This window comes from Papio anubis, chromosome 15 (assembly GCF_008728515.1).
Source record: "Papio anubis isolate 15944 chromosome 15, Panubis1.0, whole genome shotgun sequence".
NCBI lineage: Eukaryota > Metazoa > Chordata > Mammalia > Primates > Cercopithecidae > Papio > Papio anubis.
The window spans coordinates 91,559,021-91,578,700 of record NC_044990.1 but is presented as its reverse complement, the minus strand read 5'-3'; the positions used below and the strand labels follow the sequence as shown (position 1 = coordinate 91,578,700).

The 19,680-nt window shown below is 59.4% G+C and overlaps 1 protein-coding gene across 1 annotated transcript in view; it reads left to right on the top strand.

Annotated features, from left to right (window-relative positions):
• The window catches only part of GAS6 (growth arrest specific 6), a 41,261-nt gene extending 21,957 nt beyond the window's left edge, over positions 1 to 19,304 (top strand). The window contains exons 5-15 of the mRNA XM_031655700.1: positions 3,410 to 3,532; positions 4,452 to 4,574; positions 6,540 to 6,662; positions 7,620 to 7,741; positions 9,016 to 9,134; positions 9,256 to 9,445; positions 11,059 to 11,118; positions 12,874 to 12,922; positions 16,321 to 16,496; positions 17,682 to 17,910; positions 18,838 to 19,304. Of these exons, the coding sequence (XP_031511560.1) occupies positions 3,410 to 3,532; positions 4,452 to 4,574; positions 6,540 to 6,662; positions 7,620 to 7,741; positions 9,016 to 9,134; positions 9,256 to 9,445; positions 11,059 to 11,118; positions 12,874 to 12,922; positions 16,321 to 16,496; positions 17,682 to 17,910; positions 18,838 to 18,992 (1,469 nt within the window). The 3' untranslated portion in view covers positions 18,993 to 19,304. The remainder of the gene's footprint in view (positions 1 to 3,409; positions 3,533 to 4,451; positions 4,575 to 6,539; positions 6,663 to 7,619; positions 7,742 to 9,015; positions 9,135 to 9,255; positions 9,446 to 11,058; positions 11,119 to 12,873; positions 12,923 to 16,320; positions 16,497 to 17,681; positions 17,911 to 18,837) is intronic.
• Positions 19,305 to 19,680: the final 376 nt, after the last annotated feature.

Sequence of the window (19,680 nt, the reverse complement as noted above, 5' to 3'; positions counted from 1 at the left end):
TTGCGGGATGAGGGTCAGAGAAGTGGGTGCCCGTCAGGGAGCTGGGCGGGGTCAGGGAGGTGGGTGCCCTCTGGGGCCTGCAGAGGTTTCTGTCTCCACAGCCTGCCGTGGAGGAAATTCCACAGACATTCAAGGGCACCAGCTGAGGTCCACCCTCAGATGTGTGGTCCCGCCTCACATCAGGAGGTATCAGTACAAGCCCACAGGGAAGCCAATAAATGAGCTGGGGAGGCCTCCGATTGACGACGATAACGAGATGCTGATGATGACCTTGGTTTATTCTGGTTTTATGACCGTCCCTGTCATCCCCTCAGCCCCATGATTTGTCCTCGATTTTATGAAACTTTATTTTTATGAAACCTTTATTTTATGCGGAAACCTTGTCTCTTTATTTTTGAGGATCCTTTATTTTGTCCTTTGTTTCATGTTCTTATTTCCACTTCCTTTATTTCGACTGTTCTCACCGGTTCGTTGCCCCGGTTTTGCCTCGATTTTGTTTCTCCTCGGTTTCATTCGCTTCTTCATTTCGCTTCTCTCGGTTTACCGTCGTTCTCAGTTCTCATTTCTCTCACTTTCTCCTTTATTCTCATATTTTCTCCCTGGTTTTTCCCTCATTAGCCTCTGCCAACCTCAGCCCTGTCCCTCAGCTCTCGCTCTCCTCTCTAGCTCCTCATGAGTTGTTCCCCTAGCTCTGCCGTCCCTCAGCCTTGTCGCTTCAGCCTCGCTGTCCCTCAGCCTGGCTGTCCTCAGCCCAGACATTGGTCTTTCCAAAGGGTTGCAGGGCAAAGTCAGGACTAGGTTCTAGTCCTTCACATCACATGGCAGGTCCACTTCTGAAATGACTTTAGTCTCTAAATCCAAAGACAGCAAGTGGAAAGACAGCATCCCTCTCCCAGGGCCTCTGAGGGTCAGGTTCTGTGCCGAGGCTGGCCTTGCACAGGTCAGCTTCTGGCTCCCTGTATGTGTCTGATCTCCCTGCCCCAGAGCCTCCCCTCTCCACCTTGAGGCCAGAGGGTGAGTGGATCACTTCCTCTGCTTCTGTTCAGGGCCGGACCTCCCCTTCCAGGCCCTGCTGTGATCACATTTCGACGCTCCATTTGCCCGCCATCACGTTAACCCAGGTATAGCCGCCAGCCGCGCAGGAAAATGTGATGAACCCGCCGCTCCTGGTGGCTGTGCGTTGGATGCAACCTGGTCCGGTCCTTGTTTCCTGAGCCCCAGCCCCTGTGTGTCGCTCTGCAGAAGGTGATGAGCAGCCACCTGCCAGGCCGAAGGCCTTTAGGAATACTCTCTGAGACGCGGTGCCCGTCCGCCACCTGCAAGTGTTCTCGTCACCAGCAAAGCAAACTGGAGGCGTATGGAGGAAACTGGGGCAGATGGAGGGGAAACTGCGAGGTGGCGAGGAAACTGAGGCGATGGCGGTGAAACCCGAGGCTATGGAGGAAACTGAGGCGATGGAGGAACCTATGCATATGAGGAAACTGAGGTGCAATGGAGGAAACTGTGAGGCGCATAAGGAAAACTGAGGCGAGTGGAGGAAACTGAGGCATGGAGGAAACACAGGTGTATGGAGGAAACTGAGGCGATGGAGGAAACAGGTGTATGGAGGAAACTGAGGCGTATGGAGGAAACTGAGACTATGGAGGAAACTGAGGCGTATGGAGGAAACAGGTGTATGGAGGAAACTGAGGCGTACAGAGGAAACTGAGGCATATGGAGGAAACGCTATGAGGCATATGGAGGAAACTGTGGGGTGTACGGAGGAAACTGAGGCATATGGAGGAAACTGGGGTGTACGGAGGAAACTGAGGCATGAGGAAGAAACTGTGGGGTGTACGGAGGAAACTGAGGCATGAGGAGGAAACTGGGGCATACGGAGGAAACACTGTGAGGTGTGCGGAGGAAACTGAGGCATGCGGCGAAGCATCGCAGGAAGAAGCCAGTGTGGTTGGGCAGCTTTCCCAAGAAGTCTGGGACTTGTGTCCGGGCTTCTGGTGAGCTCGGTGCCTGGACCCGCCTGGGAGGACAGGGGCTGTGTCTGTGCTGGCCACAGGCAGTGACTGGATGAGCTGGAGGAACGCAGCTTCGTGAACCACAGACCCGCCTGCCGCTCACCCTGGCACCAGGCACCAACCAGTGCAGGTGGGAGGGAAGCAGCTCCTGCACTGACAGCCGAGCCCGGACCCTCTGTTGGAAACGCCACGTTCCACGGACCTGGTGGGAAGCGTCACCTTGGGAGCCTCAGGAACAGAAGCGACACGCTGGCAGTGAGATCCCATCCGTTGAAGACTCGATGTGCCCCCACCAGAGCTGACCCCCTCAGGATGGCGCTGGCCGAGTGCTCTTGGGCCCTGCTGGCCCGGCCTGCGCTTTTCCCAGGGACTGGTCCTTATTGAACTTGTGTGGAATCAATGGACAGGAGCCCTCTCTCAGCCAGCGGGGGCCCTACCCAGGGTTCCCCACGGAGCCGTGTGTGGCTAAGCTGAGGGTGGCTGAGTCCTCGTATGGGGCGGAGCCGAGCGTGGACCGCGTCCCTGAGCACTGCCACGCCCAGCCCTGAGCTGCTGCTGCTCGGCCCGCGGCCGTGAAAGGGTTCTTTGAGCTCCGGGCGTAATTGTAGTTCTTCCTGCCAACTTCCTGGGGCTCAGGCTTGCGTAACCGCGCTCTCGGGGGCTTCCCTGCCTGCCTCTGGGACGTGGGTTCGGTCTGTGTCCTGGAAGTGTTTGTGAGCAGCTCCCGGTACGGGGACTCCTTGGGAAGCAGCTGCACTGGGACGGGTTCCCGCCCTCAGGCCCCCACCCACCCCCCTGCCCTCTCGCCCTGCAGGAGCTCAGCCCAGGTGATCGCCCTGAGAGAGGGCAGCACACATCTGGCCTAAAGCCGTCAAGACACGTGGAGGGGGGCGGCTAAGAAGAAAGAGGGGGCTTCCTGGAGGACCCCTCCGGCAGTGCAGCCTGGGCTCGGGGTCCTGTCCGCCATGCCCGGCCAGGAGAGTTCACCAGAAATGGGCTGGGGCTGGCCACGGATGGCAGTGTTTTGAGTCCACCTGGAAGGGCCCCAGGTCAGCTGGGGGTTCTGTTTGCCTGCTCCCCGGGAGGTCCGAGCTCCTGGGCCTCGCGCCAGGCGGTTCCTGCTCCTTTGCCCTCGGCCCTTCCCACCTCGCCCGTCGGGCCTGCCGGCACTCCCTGCCAGCTGATCTGAGTTTTCCTGGAGCCGGCCCCAGCCCGCTAGCCTGTTCTGTCAGCCCTGGGCCAGCACAGGGGGCTCGGGTGCCCGGGACCCGCCTCAGCCTCCGCCTCTCAGAGCTCCTCCGGGCTGGACCCGAGGCACCATGGCTGCCCCACTCCCAGCTGCGTCGGGGACAGGGGGGGCAGCTGAGCATGATTTTCCACTTTGTGTCCCCAATCAGACCTGCCTGACCAGTGCACGCCCAACCCCTGTGATAAGAAGGGGACCCAAGCCTGCCAAGACCTCATGGGCAACTTCTTCTGCCTGTGTAAAGCCGGCTGGGGGGGCCGGCTCTGTGACAGAGGTAAGACCCCCACAGCCACGTGAGGCTGAAGACAAAGGCAGGGTCTCCCTCCCTCTCCAACCCTGTCCTGATCCCCACTCCTCACTCCCACTCCGGGCACAGCCATCCTTAGGCTACTCTCTGACAGCCCCAAGGCGGCTGCAGCCCTGAGGTATCCTGGAGCCCCAGAACTGGGAGGAGCTGCGGTCTCCTTTCTGGGAGCAGGGCTGGAATGAAAGGAAACGCCAGGTGGTGCCTCAGCGCCCACGACTGAAAGGCGGGGGAGAAATTTCACCTCTGACCGTCCTTGAGTGCAGACCTGTGGTATCAGTGAAGACCCTGGAGGAAGAATAGCTCCAGGGCCTGGTGGAGACCCATAGTGGAGAGTCCAGCAGGCCAGCCTGTCCCCTTTGGCAGGTCCCACCCCAGAGGTGACCTGGGAGAGCTTCACTCAGGAGTGGCCAGCTCTGGCCTGGCCTTGTCTGTCCTCAGGCACCCAGAGGTCACTCCTGGCCTGCAGCCTCTTCCTGCAAGCACGTGGGCATCCAGGGAGCTGAGCCCTGTGGCTGTGACTGCCAGCAGCTCCCCGGGCTGAGACCACAGCAGGGGATCCCCCGGTGACTGCCAGCAGCTCCCTGGGCTGAGACCACAGCAGGGGATCCCCCGGTGACTGCCAGCAGCTCCCTGGGCTGAGACCACAGCCCTCCCATCATCACCTCCACAAGCAAGGCCATGACCAGGGACCCTGAAACGCTGGGGCTGCTGAGAGGGGGGTGTGAGGTCCGAGCCCTGGGGACCCTCCCTGCTCTAGATGGGGGCTGTGCACCCCTGGGCTCCCTCCCTGCTCCAGGGCTGGGCTGTGCACCTCTGGGATCTCTCCCTGCCCTAGACGGGGACTCTGCACCCTTGGGCTCCCCTTCAGGCCTGTGCTTGTTCCCAGATGTCAATGAATGCAGCCAGGAGAACGGGGGCTGCCTCCAGATCTGCCACAACAAGCCGGGCAGCTTCCACTGTGCCTGCCACAGCGGCTTCCAGCTCTCCTCTGACGGCAGGACCTGCCAAGGTAAGGCCCTGGGGTGAGGCCTCTCTCCTCTCCCCACCTTCTATTTTTGGTCACATCTGCGCTTCTGCAAGAGGCTGCTGCTGGCTGGGTTCCTGTGGTTCTGGACGGGATGGGGCATCCTGCAGAGACTGCACAAGCCCAGGCGAGCCGCAGCACAGGGAGCTACTCGGCACCACATCAGGATGACTCACCCGGCATCTGAGGGCCAGAACTCAGAGGCCACACTGCTGGCTGCAGGGCCTCGTCCTGTCCCCAGAGCCTTGCAGAGCCTGGGAGTGCTCCAGGCTGTTGTGCAGTGAGCTTGTGGGTCAGAGTTCCAGGCTAGGGTCCCCGCTGCCGTCCACTCTCCCCAGCGTCCCCAGAAGCACCCTGTTGTTTGTCTCCCTCTGTCTGTTCCCTAAATACAGCCCTGCCCTCCCCATTTCCCTTCGTGTTTCAGTCTGGGGTTCCCTCGGCCCAGGGCCAGAGCTGGGGAGCCCCGGGACACCCCAGAAAGTAACTGTGAATGTGCGCACCCCCGATGCTGTCCTGGGTGCTGCTCCTGCCACTGGGGCTTCGCAGGGGGAGCACCTTCCTCCTCCCTGCCGCCTTGGATCTGGACATGCCCAGGCGTGTCCCTGAGAATTTCTGGCATCGTTCTTACTGCTGCTGCTGGCTGTCCAGGACACCGGACTGCGTGGACGGGACAGACAGTTGCTCAGGGAGAAACAGGCCCAGGAGCTGGAGAGTGAATCTGACCAGACAGGAGGGGCCACACGCTGTCCCCCGATTTCAAAAGGCAGCTGCTATTTGTGTCCACTTTGATGGTTCCCTTCCCTGACCACCCAGGAGTTAGTCCTGTGTGCAGATGACGTGATTCCCATCTTAACACATAAACCCATTTCGCCGTTCAGCTCCTCCTCCTCTTGCCTGGAGGACAGAGCCCCTCCCATCACTGCTCTATCCCTGACCTGGAAGACAGCAGCACCCCAGGTTTAAAGAGAGGTGAAGACACGGTCAATCCTGAGAGATGACGTCTAAAGCACCTCACATGGGTCCCTGCACCAGTCGGGCACTCCCAGCAAAGTCTGGGCTCACAGTTACTGCCCACAGTGGCAGAGGCATCCTATCCTCTCCTCCTCCTCCCCATCTTCCTCCTCCTCTTTCTTCTCCTCCTCCCCCTGGTCCCCCTCTTCCTCCCCCTCTTCCTCCTTCTCCTTCCCTCTTCCTCCTCATTCCCCCTCTTTTTCCCCTGCCTCCTCCCCCTCCTCCCATCCTCCCCCTCCTCCCCCATCCTTATTCCCCCTCTTCCTCCCCCACCACTCCCAACCCCTCCCCCACCTCCTCCCCTCCTCCCCCTACCCCTCCCTCGCCTTCTCCTCTTCCTCTCTGCTTCTCCCCCTCCTCCTCCCCCTCCTCTTCCCCCCCTCCTCTTTCTCCATGCCCCTGTCCTTGCTCTCCTCTGGTGACTAAAGGTCTTCATTTCAGGGTTGCCCCTTGTACCCCAGGGCGCTTGGCCATAAACAGTGTCTGTCCCACATAGATGTTCAAGTCTTAGGATTGTGGCTTAACCCGGTGGTGAAAATTGATTGAAACCTATAAATGCTTCTCTTTGGGGGTTTTGGTTTCAAATGCCCCTGGTGGGGTTGCTTTTTACTGCCCTGTATCCTGTGGCACCATCATTTAAATGGAACAGCACAGCGTGCACCACCGCCCCCCACCCCTGGACCAAGCAAGGCCCTTCCCAGCTCTCCATCTGCTGGGCTGAAATCAGCCTTCCCAGCCGGGCCTTGATCAGAAGCATGCCCCCAACACCCCGGGAGCTGCCCGGTCAGGGGAGGAGGGGAGGGAATTGGGGCCAGGGCGCGTTGGCCCCACAGAGCCTGGGTGTGATGTCCGGGTGGTGCCCTGGCCAGCCCCTGCAGCCACCTGCCCTGGCCCCGTCTGAGATGCTGCCATGCTGAGGTTGGCCGGTCTTGCTTGCAGACATAGACGAGTGTGCAGACTCGGAGGCCTGCGGGGAGGCACGCTGCAAGAACCTGCCCGGCTCCTACTCCTGCCTCTGTGACAAGGGCTTTGCATACAGCTCCCAGGAGAAGGCCTGCCGAGGTACCCACGCCACGCGGTCACCCTCGGGTTCTCTCCTCCTCCTCTGGGCGCCACCCACCCACCTTTCCCCGTAGGACGGTGTGGACGCTGCCATCCCTGAACTCTGGCTCCCAGGGCCTGCTGGTCAGTGCAGTCATGCATGCCAGGGGTCCAGGTGACCTCACCGGGCCCAGACACGGGTGCCGGTCACTGCCTGAGCCAGGGCAGTTGCTAACAACTGGGCGCTTCTGGTGAAAGAAAGTCTCTTTCTCCCTGTTTCTGTCAGCCTGGTAATGGCCTCTTCTACCACCATGCCCCCACACACGTGAGCACACACCCATGCCCCTTGTGCACACGAACGTACCGTGCACATGCATATACACCGCATGTACACACGTGCGTACCCTTCTCCACCTGCGTAGATGGGGCCTCTCCCCAAAGGTATGGGGAGCAGCAAGCCTCCCTCTACTGTTCTCTCTTTTCAGCCGCCATGGGGGGACCTGTTGGCTGCAGAGCCTCCAAGAGGGGCCATGCCCCCAGTGATGGGAACAGGGGCTGAGTAGGCAGACAGAGAGGGTGGGGAGGCCCAGGCTGCCTGCACTGACCTCCATCTCGCACCACAGCTGTCAGCGCCTCTGTGCTCCCGGGGACACCTCACTGCACAGCCCGGGCCTTGTTCTTCCTAGACCTGCCGTCCACACCAGCCTGGCGGCGGGAGTGGGTCTGGCCCGTTGGGAGCGTCCCCCTGGAACACCTGTAGCACTTTCGCTCCCTTCAAGAGCGAGCCTGGCAGGAGCAGGCCGAGGGTGCAATCCTAGCTTTCCAATGGGGGCCTACAAACCCCAGGCTGCACCCGTTAGAATCTGCACGTAATTCCCCGAGTGCACCTTGTGTGTGGTTTGAGCAGTTGTGGTGTGATCCTGCCCCGTACAGTGTAGAGGCCTCCCCCGCTCACCGCCACTTCCCTCTGGCTGGCAGATGTGGATGAGTGTCTGCAGGGCCGCTGTGAGCAGGTCTGCGTGAACTCCCCGGGCAGCTACACCTGCCACTGTGATGGGCGCGGGGGCCTCAAGCTGTCCCAGGACATGGACACCTGTGAGGTAGGCAGCCCCTGGCCCCGCGGGCCTCTCACGGTGGTTCTGGGGGCCCTCGCCGGTGGGGGCTTTCGGGAGAAACGCTTCCGCGAAGACCTGGCTTTGGCTGCGGAGTTGGGGTCTCCAGGCCACGTGGAGGTTGGGATGAGAAACGCTTCTGCTCCCTGGAGGACGTTTGTTTGTATTTATAAAGTCTCTATATTTATAAAGTCTCTATATTTATTTATAAAGTCTCTATATTTATTTATAAAGTCTCTATATTTATTTATAAAGTCTCTATATTTATAAAGTCTCTATATTTATAAAGTCTCTATATTTATAAAAAGTCTCTATGGCAACTCCCAACTCACAGTGGACCAGCCTAGTGTGGACCTGTGTGACACCCACGGGGCACGGTCCCCACTGCCGCATGCCAGGGAGCCAGCCTGACCGACCTGTCACACCGGGGGGATGTGGTACCCACATGGGGACGCTTCCCGGCAGGGTGGCTCTCGTGTTTCCTGTTCACCCTGGGCCTGTGCCTCGGGAGTTGGCGAAAGTGAGCATTTATTTAAAAAGCAAAACCACGGGATTCCACAGGTGAAACAGCCACCAGGACAGCTTCTCAGAGTCACAGACCTGGGACGCGGCTGTGGGGCTCTTGGGTCTGGGCTGCGACGTTCGGGGCTCCCAGCCAGCCCTCGCCTTGAGGTTCTCTGCCTCACTGTCTCGTGTACTCGTGCAGAGGGCGTCGGGCCCCTGCCAGGCGTCCAGCTCACCCTGGCTGCCCACGGGGGGCGGAGCAGGCCGGCTCAGCCCCAGCCCCAGCCCCTGTTTCCAGGGACACCAGCTCGCACCGGCCTTGGTTCTGTCCCCCGTAGGGCAGCATGGAGGAACGAACCACAGCCCAGAGCAGGGAACTTTCCGGGACAGCCATCTTCAAGGCGTCCATATTTATTTCATAACAGTGTATACTTTTTTATGATTCTCTGTACTTTTTGTATGCTTGACATATTTCATAATTTAAAAATAAGGAGTCAAGGGAAATGGGCAGGGAAGGAGGTGACGGGACCCCCGAGAAGCCCTGTGGGAAGCAGCTGGTGCGAGCCCGTCCTTCACCTGGGAGCCCCGGTGGTGGGGCAGGTGTGACAGCCTCTGGGGCCTGGGCAGCTGGAGGTGGGGCGGCCACACTCCCGAGGCATGGGAGGGACAGTGGACGCGCTGCACGGCGGGGGCCTGGGGCTCAGGGGAGCTGGAGTGGAGGTCGCGTCCCCGACCGGCGTGGTCCCTGTCTGTGGCAGGACATCTTGCCGTGCGTGCCCTTCAGCATGGCCAAGAGCGTGAAGTCCTTGTACCTGGGCCGGATGTTCAGTGGGACCCCCGTGATCCGACTGCGCTTCAAGAGGCTGCAGCCCACCAGGTGAGGAGGCGTCCACAGAAGGCAGCACAGCTTAGCACGGCCAAGGTGCTGGCTGCACGGGGCCCGGGCCCGGGCTTGGCCGTACACCCGGCGCTGACTCATTTCTCCTGTGGGTGCCCAGGCTCGTAGCTGAGTTTGACTTCCGGACCTTTGACCCCGAGGGCATCCTCCTCTTCGCTGGAGGCCACCAGGACAGCACCTGGATCGTGCTGGCCCTGCGAGCCGGCCGGCTGGAGCTGCAGCTGCGCTACAATGGCGTCGGCCGCGTCACCAGCAGCGGCCCGGTCATCAACCACGGCATGTGGCAGACGGTGAGTGTGCGGCAGCCGCCCCTTCCGGGCCGCACGGGGTTGTCCCTGAGCCTGACCCGGCTGTTACTCGCTTGTGCAACCGTGGAGATGAGCTCTGGGGCCTATACCTGCTGCATGCGGGCAGGATAGGGACCCCTGCCCCGTTCAGTTCATGCTCTGGGGACAGGGACCCCTGCCCTGTTCAGTTCATGCTGTGGGGGCTCGCTGCAGTGCTCTAGGCCTCTCTGCTATTTCATCACGTAGAAGCCTGGCTCCCTCAGAAGGGGGCCTCAAGTGAGTTTGGTCTCCCGGAGTTCAGGTCGCTCTTGGCTCAGGTGAGAACCTGTGGTTCTCAGCCCCGGGGACCCTGGGCTGTGTCTGGAGGCCGTACTGTGTATCCTGAGCGGGGCGGGGAACAAAGGCCAGGGCTGCTTGATGCTGCACGCAGGGTGCCCCACCAGGGGAGGAAGCCACCACTGAACCTGCACCACAGGTACCGCTCCTGCCATACGTGTCTCCCTGGCCGTGGACAGGCCAGGCGCCACCCACCCACCTTTCCCCGTAGGACGGTGTGGACGCTGCCGTCCCTGAACTCTGGCTCCCAGGGCCTGCTGGTCAGTGCAGTCATGCATGCCAGGGGTCCAGGTGACCTCACCGGGGCTGCCCCTTGCCAGAAACGTCCTGACCACCTGGACCCCAGCCCCATGGGCCACCTGAGGGGTCCTGGTCAGACCTGCACTTGGGCAGCTGTGGGCAGCGGTAAGACGCGCCCACCCCACACCCCCATCCGTGGAGTGAGAGGGTCTGTAACCAACCAGGCTCCCGCCCACAGCGCTGGGCCTCCCTCACCACACGGGGCTTTCAGAAGTAAAAGCTGGGAAGAAAGCACGTCATGTCCTTCAGAAGTGAAGATGAAGTGGAAAATTCACCTTGGCCCCGCAGATGAAACATTGTAGACTTTGCTCGTATTTCCATGCTGCAGAGTAAGGCCTCGCTCCATTTTCCCAGCCTCTTAAAGGAACAGCATCTCCAAGAGCAGAAGGCTGTTCTCAGCAAAGCTACAGAAAGCAAACGGAGGGGAAGCAGTTTCAGGGATGGAGCCACGGGGTGAGGGGCCAGGGCAGGTGGCCGGAGGCGAGGTCGCTGTGGGGAGCGGTATTGCGTAGACCTGCCCAGTGACTCACAGTGGCCGCCGCGCCCCAGCAAGACGGGCCCTTCCCCGGCAGGGGTACCTCGTGAGGACCCTCTCTAGCTGCTCCCCAAACCCAGCTGACCCGAAGTGGCACCGTGTTTTTGTGACTCAGTTCAAACCCAAATACCTGAAAGGCGTTTTCACACAGGAACAAGGATATTCTTCTGAAGCTTAGGAATATAGTGTATCTAGTGTTAGACTTACAGGTTTCCTGTGAGGAAAGTTTCTGGTGACCACACTGATGCATCGAGGGCCCTCCTGGCCCAGGTAATGAGCACGGACTTTCTGAGGTCGGGTCCCTCTTGGCCCAGGTGAGGATCAGGTGGTCTCCCCGAGGTCGGGTCCCTCTTGGCTCAGGAGAGGATGAGTGTGGTTTTTCTGCAGTTGGGAGCCCTTCAGAACGTGCACTCCCACCTCTTCTCATGGCGCTGCCTCTCTTCAGATCTCTGTTGAGGAGCTGGCGAACGGGTCGCCCATCAAGGTCGGGCCAGGACGCTTGTCATGAAAATCGCGTCGGGACTTGTTCCAACCGGTTTTGGTGACCAGTCTGGAACTCTCAAATCGTGAGAGGCATTCCCTTCCATGAGAAGGACCTCGTGCAGCCTGTGAGTACCGTACCTGTGCTCTGCGTGACGCCTGCCGGGATCCTGAACGGTGTCGTAAAGACCAGCCACGCCTCTGCCCTGGGTTTACCACTGTCCCCGTGCATTGCCGGTGCGCATCCCGGAACGTGTCAGGAAGACTCAGTCACGCCCTGCCCTGTGTTTACCATCAACTTGTGTGTGAACGGCCGCAGGCGTGGGATCCCGGAACGGCCAGGGAAGACTCAGTCACGCCGCCTGTGCTTACCACTGTCCCTGTGACGCTACCAGCGTGCTGGATCCCTGGAACGTCAGGAAGACTCAGTCACTTCCGCCCGGTGCACCACCGTCCCCGTGACGCCTGCTGGGATCCCGGAACGCGGCCAGGAAGATCGCCCCTGCCCTGTTTACCATCAACCTGCGTAGACGCCTGTGCTGGGATCCCGGGAACGGTGTCAGTAAAGACTCAGTCACAGCCTCTGCCCTGTGTTTTTCTGTGCACACCGTCCCTGCATGGATCCTGGAATGTGTCAGGAAGGCTCAGTCACGCCCTGCCCTGTGTTTACCACTGTGCCTGTGCAGACGCGCTGTGTGCTGGGATCCCAGGACTGGTGTCAGGAAGGCCTGGGGCCAACACTCTGCCCCAAGGTTTACGATTAACCAGGTGTGGGGAGGACCTAGAGGAAGGAAAAGTTTCCTAGAATTTGACAAAGTCATGGTACAGCTGTGTCATTAATTTTACCATCTCTTTTTATGAGACCCGTCTAAGTTTTCATCTGAATTGATAATAATGTTGTCTATTTTTCAATGGAGAAGACACAATGAAATTATTCCCTAACCGAACAACAAACTTTTTTGGACAATTTCCAAGAACATTTTGGGTTTTGTAACTCTGCCATGAGTCTCATAAGGGAAGAACAGCCATGGTGGGGCGGCCAGTGTGGGCCCTTTCTCCAGGTCCCGCCTTCTCTCCCCTTCAGCACAGCACACGCCTGTGCCCCACCTGTTCCAGCCCCACGACCACATCTAAAGCCTTCATCCTGGGTGTTTCCACTTCCACACCAGACAGGAGAAGGGCACACATGTTCAAGGCCAGGTGCTGGAGGTCAGCAGCTGTGCTGAAGCTGTAGCCCTTCAGTAAGCAGGAGGGGCACCTGCTTCCCAGGCCCACGGACTGCCTGGTGCTGGGACTTTGCCTGGCTTGCCCCTCCTTGTTTCACACATAAGGTTTTGCCCTCTACCACCAGCCATGGCTTCAACACAGCAATCCACTTGAGCTGGACACAACAACCATTTACCAACTTCAACTGCATGTGGGCTCCTTTAACCTTTCTTTCCTAGCTTTTGGGAAATTCAACCTGCATTCTCTGGTTACACACCAGTGCAAACAGGCCTATGGGTCATTTTGTAAAGTGAGGAAACCGTCTGTGAAATCACCACCGCCAGTGGGATTGGCCCACTTTTGCAGTAGGGTCTGCACTTGCTATGGCCATGGCACCCACTGCCCAAGCACCCCTGCATAGCCTCTTTGTTCCCAGGAAGCCACTTATGATTTCTGCCTCCCAGATAAACCCCGCCCACAAAATGAGGAGCGGAAACCATTGAACGGAGAAGACACCACCATCCAAGAAACAGTGAAAGCTTAACACCTAAAATGCAGTGCTTCCTCGTGACAGAGAGAGGTCTTTTACCCGGGAGGTTTCTGCCTGCCAAGCCTGGACTACAGTGTCTTGGCCCACAAGCAAGCAACCTCAGGCACATCATTGAGGAGCAAGCAGATGCCCTCAGGATGGCAGGCCAGGACAAGCTGAGGTTCAACCCAGTGGCATGGGTGGGGTGCGAGTGCGAGAGGCCCCTCCTCAGGATGTGGCTGTGGTCACCTGTCTAGAGTCAGCCAGTGAAGAAGAAATGACAGAGATGTGCCGTGAAGATGCTTGCCAGGCCGGTGCTGGGAGGCCTGGGAGCCCCGTGAGGGGTCCTCTGGAAAGTCCTGAGACTGCACCAGCCTTAGGACTTGTCCAGAGGCACATGGAAGCTCTCTTTAGCATGCAGAACACTCATGGCCACCGGACAAACCCAGTGAGACATCTACAACAGGAGTCAAAACATAAATGAAGCTGCTCTAGACAGCAGAACTGTACCGGTGGCAGTGGGACAGGGTGAGCTGCTGGCCTAGTCCTAAGGGTGTTCTGGAAGGTGCTGGCCGGCCCCCGTGAAGGTCTCTGAGCTACAGCGATAGCCTACTGTCATCTCGCCTCTGCCTCTACATTCCCACCCCACATGGGTCCCACTGGGGCACCGCAGCCCCACCCTGTTCCTGGAACACTGAGCTGCTGGCATGGCTCCCCCACATGCATGTGAGGCAGCCTCCAGTCAGGGACTCATGCCGCCAGCCCCTGCTAATCCAGCAGGTCCCCAGTCTGGGGTCCACGCTGGAGCGTGTGAGGTCCTGCCCCACCTCCTGAGCCTCAGATCCAGTGTCTGCCTCCCAGCTGCAAGTCACACGCCTGTGGAAAGGCATCTGTGAGAAAAGCCCGTCTGCCACTGTGCACGATCTCCTTCGGCCCCGAGCCACCACAAACGAGCATCATTACAACGTTTGGATGGGAAATCATGTCATATGAAATGCTTAAATCCTTTTTCCACTTAATATCACCATTTCTCAGTAACCTAATGCAGGCATCAAGCAGGGGTCATTTGCGGGACTGCCCGGCCGCCCAGTTTGCCCTCAGTTTTGGTCTATCCAGCAATTAGGAGTCCATGCCCCTGTTTAAATCTGCACCAGCACCCTTAAAGACAGAAGAGACTTGCTAAAACGGCACCAGCTCTGGCTCACTCTGCAAGCACCAGCCCCTGGCCTTAGCCTGCCAGATCTCCAGTTCAGGCAGCCTCCACGAAATGGTTTCCTGTGAGAGCAGAGGCTAGTGCCCCTTGCTGAAGCCCCTGATGGCCCAATTTTGCCCGGGTTCCTGATGGGAGCTCCTTTTTTTTTTTTTTTTTTGAGATGGAGTTTCGCCTTTGTTGCCCAGGCTGGGAGTGCATGAGACCCATCTCAAGGCACTCCCCAGACCCACCAACCCCTGCCTCCTGGGTTCTGCATTCTCCTGGCCCCAGCCCCCAGTAGTTTGGAGCCATGGTGATGTGCCACCACACCCAGCTAATTTTGCATTTTTGGTAGAGATGGGATTTCTCCATGGTTGGTCAGGCTAACCTCAACTCCGACCTTAGTGCATATCCACCACCCCAGCCCCAAAGTGGCTGGGATTACAGGCGGGAGCCACCACACCCAGGAGCTTCCCATTTTAAAGGACACCCCACCATCTTTCCTTTCACAGGTGATGGAAAGACCAGCCAACAGGAGAATTTTTGTTACTTTTTGTTTCTGTTGCTGTATTTTTGTTACTTTTTCTGATTTTGTGTTTCAATGCCATAAATGGTTGTTGAGAACTGACATGGCGGGTACCAGCTAGCGACAGGCAGGACAGGCGATGTGGCTTTGAGGTGCACACAGCCCCGTGGGAAAGAGACAGGGAAGCCAGCACAATTCACTATGACCCCACTCGGCCCGCAGTGTGAGGCCCCCGATCACAAATCCATACACACATTGATTTGGGGTCCTTTTTCCTAAAACAGCTTCTTTGTTAGGACTTTGGAATTCTGGGTGAGATGGAAACACTGAAAACAGGGTGGAGGTTTTATCTTCTGGCTTCTTAGTCCGCGGAGGGCTCAGCGTGAGAGACATGCGTGTCTTCCTGGGTAACAGGGATTCAGCCCTTCTATAAATATACGCTTTTAAAGCAATTTTCGTATGAGCTACGGATGCCACGTGATTTCATTCAGATGCATTAACATATGACACACGTGGGTTCATGCACACACGCAGCGCGTGAGTGGAAAACCCCACTGAGGCAGGAGCAGAGCAAAGACTGACAGCGCAGACCCCAGACCGCACAACCTAGACCGCTGTGTTCACGCTAGACCCAGACCGCTACAAGGCTTCCTACAGCCAGACCCAGACCGCCTGTGATCCTGACAGCGCAGACCCCAGACCGCTGTGCTCCTGACAGCAAGAGACTTGACCGTTGTGTTCTCTGACAGCTTAGGACCCCTAGACCGCTTGTGATCCTGACAATGAGACCTAGACTGCTAGTTCTGAGTTCAGGACTCCCAGAACGCCTCTACAGCTCAGACCCCAGACCGCTGTGCTCCTGACAGCTCAGAACCAGACCGCACATGCTCCTGACAGCTCAGACCCCAGACCACGCTGTTCTGATTAAATGAGACCCCAGACCAGCTGTGCTCCTGACAGCAGAGACCTAGACTGCCAAGGCCTCTGACAGCTTAGGACCCCAGACCACCTGTGATCCTGACAGCGAGACCCTATTCAGATCCTACCAGCGCAGGACCCTAGACCGCTACCATGACAGCTCAGACCCCAACCAAGCACGCTTATGCTTGAGACCCCAGATCGCTGCAGCCCTACAGCTCAGACTCCCGTGACCGCCAGGCTTCTACAGCTCAGGACTCCCAGGACCGCCTGTGCTCCCCACGCCTGGGTAGTCCAGACCGGGCACATGCTCCTGACAGCTCAGACCCCAGACCACGCTGTGCTCCTGGAGGCACACCCCAGACCGCCGTGCCTCCCACAGTCAGAACCAGACCCCTACAGCTCTGTTCCCACCTGACTCACGCTGAGCCTGCTGCTCAGAAGCTGCAGGTGAGATTCGAGGCACGAGGCCATGCACCTGTACGTGCTCTGAGGAAGGAGCTGCCAGGCGCTCCTGAAACAAGAGGACATCAGAGCAAGGCAGGGACAGGCCTGCATCCCATGGTGCACAGCCCGTATCCCCTCAGGCAGGTCTGCGTGACCTGGTGGTCGCCTAGAGCGGATTTGCAAGTAGGGTACTGGTGTGGCCAGGGAGAGACAGCCTGGGGGTCCCCGGTGCCTCTGGGCTCTGGGCCAAGATCTGAACCAGACTCTCGAGTTTTCCATCACATCCCAGATCGGGGCCGTCCGCGCAGCTTCCCACCGCGGCCGGGACTGCCTCTCTCAGGGCCCCGCTCCGACCTCACTGTGGCCTCTCCACTGCATCCCACCCTATAACACACCGCTTTCGTCGCAGTGCGGACCCCTCTGGACATCGGGACAGAATCGACCTGGGAAATAGAAGTCGTGGCTCACATCCGCCCGGCCGCAGACACAGGGGTGCTGTTCGCACTCTGGGTCCCCGACCTCCGTGCCGTGCCTCTCTCTGTGGCCCTGGTAGACTATCACTCCACAAAGAAGCTCAAGAAGCAGGTAGGGCCTCCGCCACCCAGGGTGTCCTGACCGGCTTGCCCCACAGGCACATGGGCCGCACTCCCTGGCAGGGGACGGAGGGGGCCTGGGGTGGGATCCCCAGGGAGCCCCAAAAGCCTCTGACCAGAGGTCCAATGAGCCAAGCCTGGTGCGGGCTACCCTTCCAACTGTGGGGGTTGTTTGGACACGGCTGACTGGGGGTCCGGTGCCTGCGAGCCACACTCGGCCCACAGCGTGGGAGCTTTTCCCGTTCGGCTGGGCAGATGGTGGCTCACAGCAAACTGAATTAGTCTCTCATGTTTAAGTCAGATGATTTCAGCAACAAACTCAGTTTTCCAATTTCCCTGGAAAAGTCAGATCTGTGACCTCGGCTGGTGCCCCCCACAGGTCTTTCCCTGAGGGACAGTGGGTGGAGCTGAGTGCAGCTGCCCCTTGGATGAGGTCCCCCACCCCCGGTCCTCACAATAAGTCAGCTGTCTTGGGCCGGGGGAGTCATGCTGTTTTCCCCACAGAACAATCAGGAGGTGACAGAAACAGGTTGTATTCTCTCGCTCCTGTGCTAAGGAGGACGACATGGGTCAAACCAGAGAGGCCCTTGTTCTCCAAGTCTGCCCACCCCAGGGCCACAGGGCCCTCCTGGTTGCTTGGATGCAACAGTGACAGGCTTGGTTCACGCAAATGCTCATCACCAGGGCCAGACGCAATCCTGGCATCTGGAATAAACAGCCGCCCTTATGTAGCAACAGCTGACCCCTGGGCTGGGGAGCGGGCAGCTGGGCTGCGGTGCCAGCGTGAGAGCCCACCAGGCTGGGAGTCCACCACCACAGGGCTGGTCCCTGGGTCCCCGTCAGGGACACACCAGTTCCTGGTCAAGTGCAGCCTCGGTCCTGTGTGTGCCTGGTGCCTGGGGCTGGGGTTGACCCTCTCACACTCAACCTGGGGGCCACACCTGCTCCCCCACAGCCTCCCAGGCTGGCCCCTGGCTTTATGCGCAGAGAAGCTGAGCCCCAGGTGGGGTGGGGGTGTCATCCAGTCAGCGAGCATCCGGACCCAGGGCTTCAGGGAACCATGGATGGAGACAGGCCTGCGGTGCGGGGGTGGCCGGCAGCTGTGAGGACCAGCTTGGACCTAACGGCTTACATGGGGGCGGCCGGCAGGCCCTGACCACATCTCGGTCTCCTGCAGCTGGTGGTCCTGGCCGTGGAGCACGTGGCCTTGGCCCTAATGGAGATCAAGGTCTGCGATGGTCAAGAGCACATGGTCACCATCTCGCTGAGGGAGGGTGAGGCCACCCTGGAGGTGGACGGCACCAGGGGCCAGAGCGAGGTGAGCGCCGCGCAGCTGCAGGAGAGGCTGGCCGTGCTCGAGAAGCACCTGCGGAGCCCCGTGCTCACCTTTGCCGGCGGCCTGCCAGGTAGGTGCTCCCTGCCCTGCTCATCCCGGGTGAAGGGCTCCAGGGATGCCCAGCTTGGTCACCCCAGATGGAACCTGGACAGGCTGGCATTCCTGGTTGTGTGTTTTAAGAGGAAGGGGAAGTCCAGGTGGGTCTTTAGTGGCCATTATGGTGCCTCGGTGCTGGTCAGGTCATCAGCTGAGGCTGAGAAACACGTACAGGGGCCGGCATTGGCCTGAGTCAGACCCCGTGAACCTACATCTTCAGGGAGCGTTTGTCCACACCCATCAGACCGGCCCCTGGGGAGAGGGCTGGGCAGACCTCGGGCCACGCTGCAGTTGGGACCCACGGCTGTCACCACAGCTGTTAGCAGCCAGCCCCTCCCACGTCCAGCAGGGCGCCCCGCCGTGTCCCATGGGCTACACAGCACAGAGGCTGGGACCAGGGATGTCCTTGCCATTAGCTGGGAGGGTGAACAGGAAGGCACGTGGGAGCCCGCTAGTCCTTGGCTGCCCGCAGGTTTTCACTTGCAGAAAAAGGCAGGATTTCTGTCTTGGCTGCCAGACACAGACTCCACTTAGTTTTAATAAACAGAGCTTTGAAGAGGATGAGAGCAAGCCAGGAGGCCTGCAGCCTGAATGACTCACCGGGCAAAGAAGAAGATCGCGTTTAATCGATGGGACTGTCTGTGCTCCCGGCGGGGAAGGGAGGGCCGGCGTCTGCAGAGCCCAGGCTGGCGGATGCCTCCTACTTGTCTGCCGGGTCTGCAGCCGAACAAACAGGGACAGAAGTTAGAGAAGAAAGGGAAATCCTGCCCTTTCAGAGGAAACCCAGGGCTGGCCACAAGTGCTGCCGGGGGTGGGGGACCAGGCAGGGCCGGCCTCGCGGCGATCCCTGGGACCCAGGCTGGGTCTGCTAAGATGTGTTTGTTCTCTCCCCGCGGCCCAGATGTGCCGGTGACTTCAGCGCCAGTCACCGCATTCTACCGTGGCTGCATGACACTGGAGGTCAACCGGAGGCTGCTGGACCTGGACGAGGCGGCATACAAGCACAGTGACATCACCGCCCACTCCTGCCCACCCGTGGAGCCCGCCGCAGCCTAGGCCCCCATGGGACGCAGCAGGCTCCTCAGCCTCTGTCCGAAACAGCGGAGGAGCATGGGGGCTCCTCACCACGTGGGGCCACCTGAGAGCTGGGCTTTCCTCTGTGACCGTCCTGGCCTGTAACATATCTGTAAATAGTGAGATGGACGTGGGGCCTCTGACGCCGCGCACTCAGCCGCAGGCCCGGGCACGGGGAGGCCGGCGCAGGGCAGAGCGGGTTCGAAGAAAATAATTCTCTATTATTTTTATTACCAAGCGCTTCTTTCTGACTCTAAAATATGGAAAATAAAATATTTACAGAAAGCTTTGTAACACTGCGTTGGCCGCCATCTGCTCCCCGCGGGGTTCTCGGCACCTGGCAGCGTTTGGGATGAGCGGGGCTGCCAGGGCTCCAGGCTGTATGCTCAGCCACTCCAAAGATCCCTCTTTTCTGCTCCCAGCCTGGTTGGGTGGCCACAGTCTGCTCCCCGGGAGCCTCTGACGCTGGTAGTGAGGGCAGGGGCTGGAGCCTCAGTTTACTTGTTCTGCAAATGGGGAGAAAGCCCCGCTCGGCCCCCACCATGGGCAGCCAGTCAGTGCCGAGTGAGGAGGGCACGGTGAGGACTTGGCACACAAACGCAGGCTGCTCGGACAGCAGCCTCTGAGCCAGCCTGGAAGAGACCCCGAGCTGGGACCGAGGGCGGGAAGA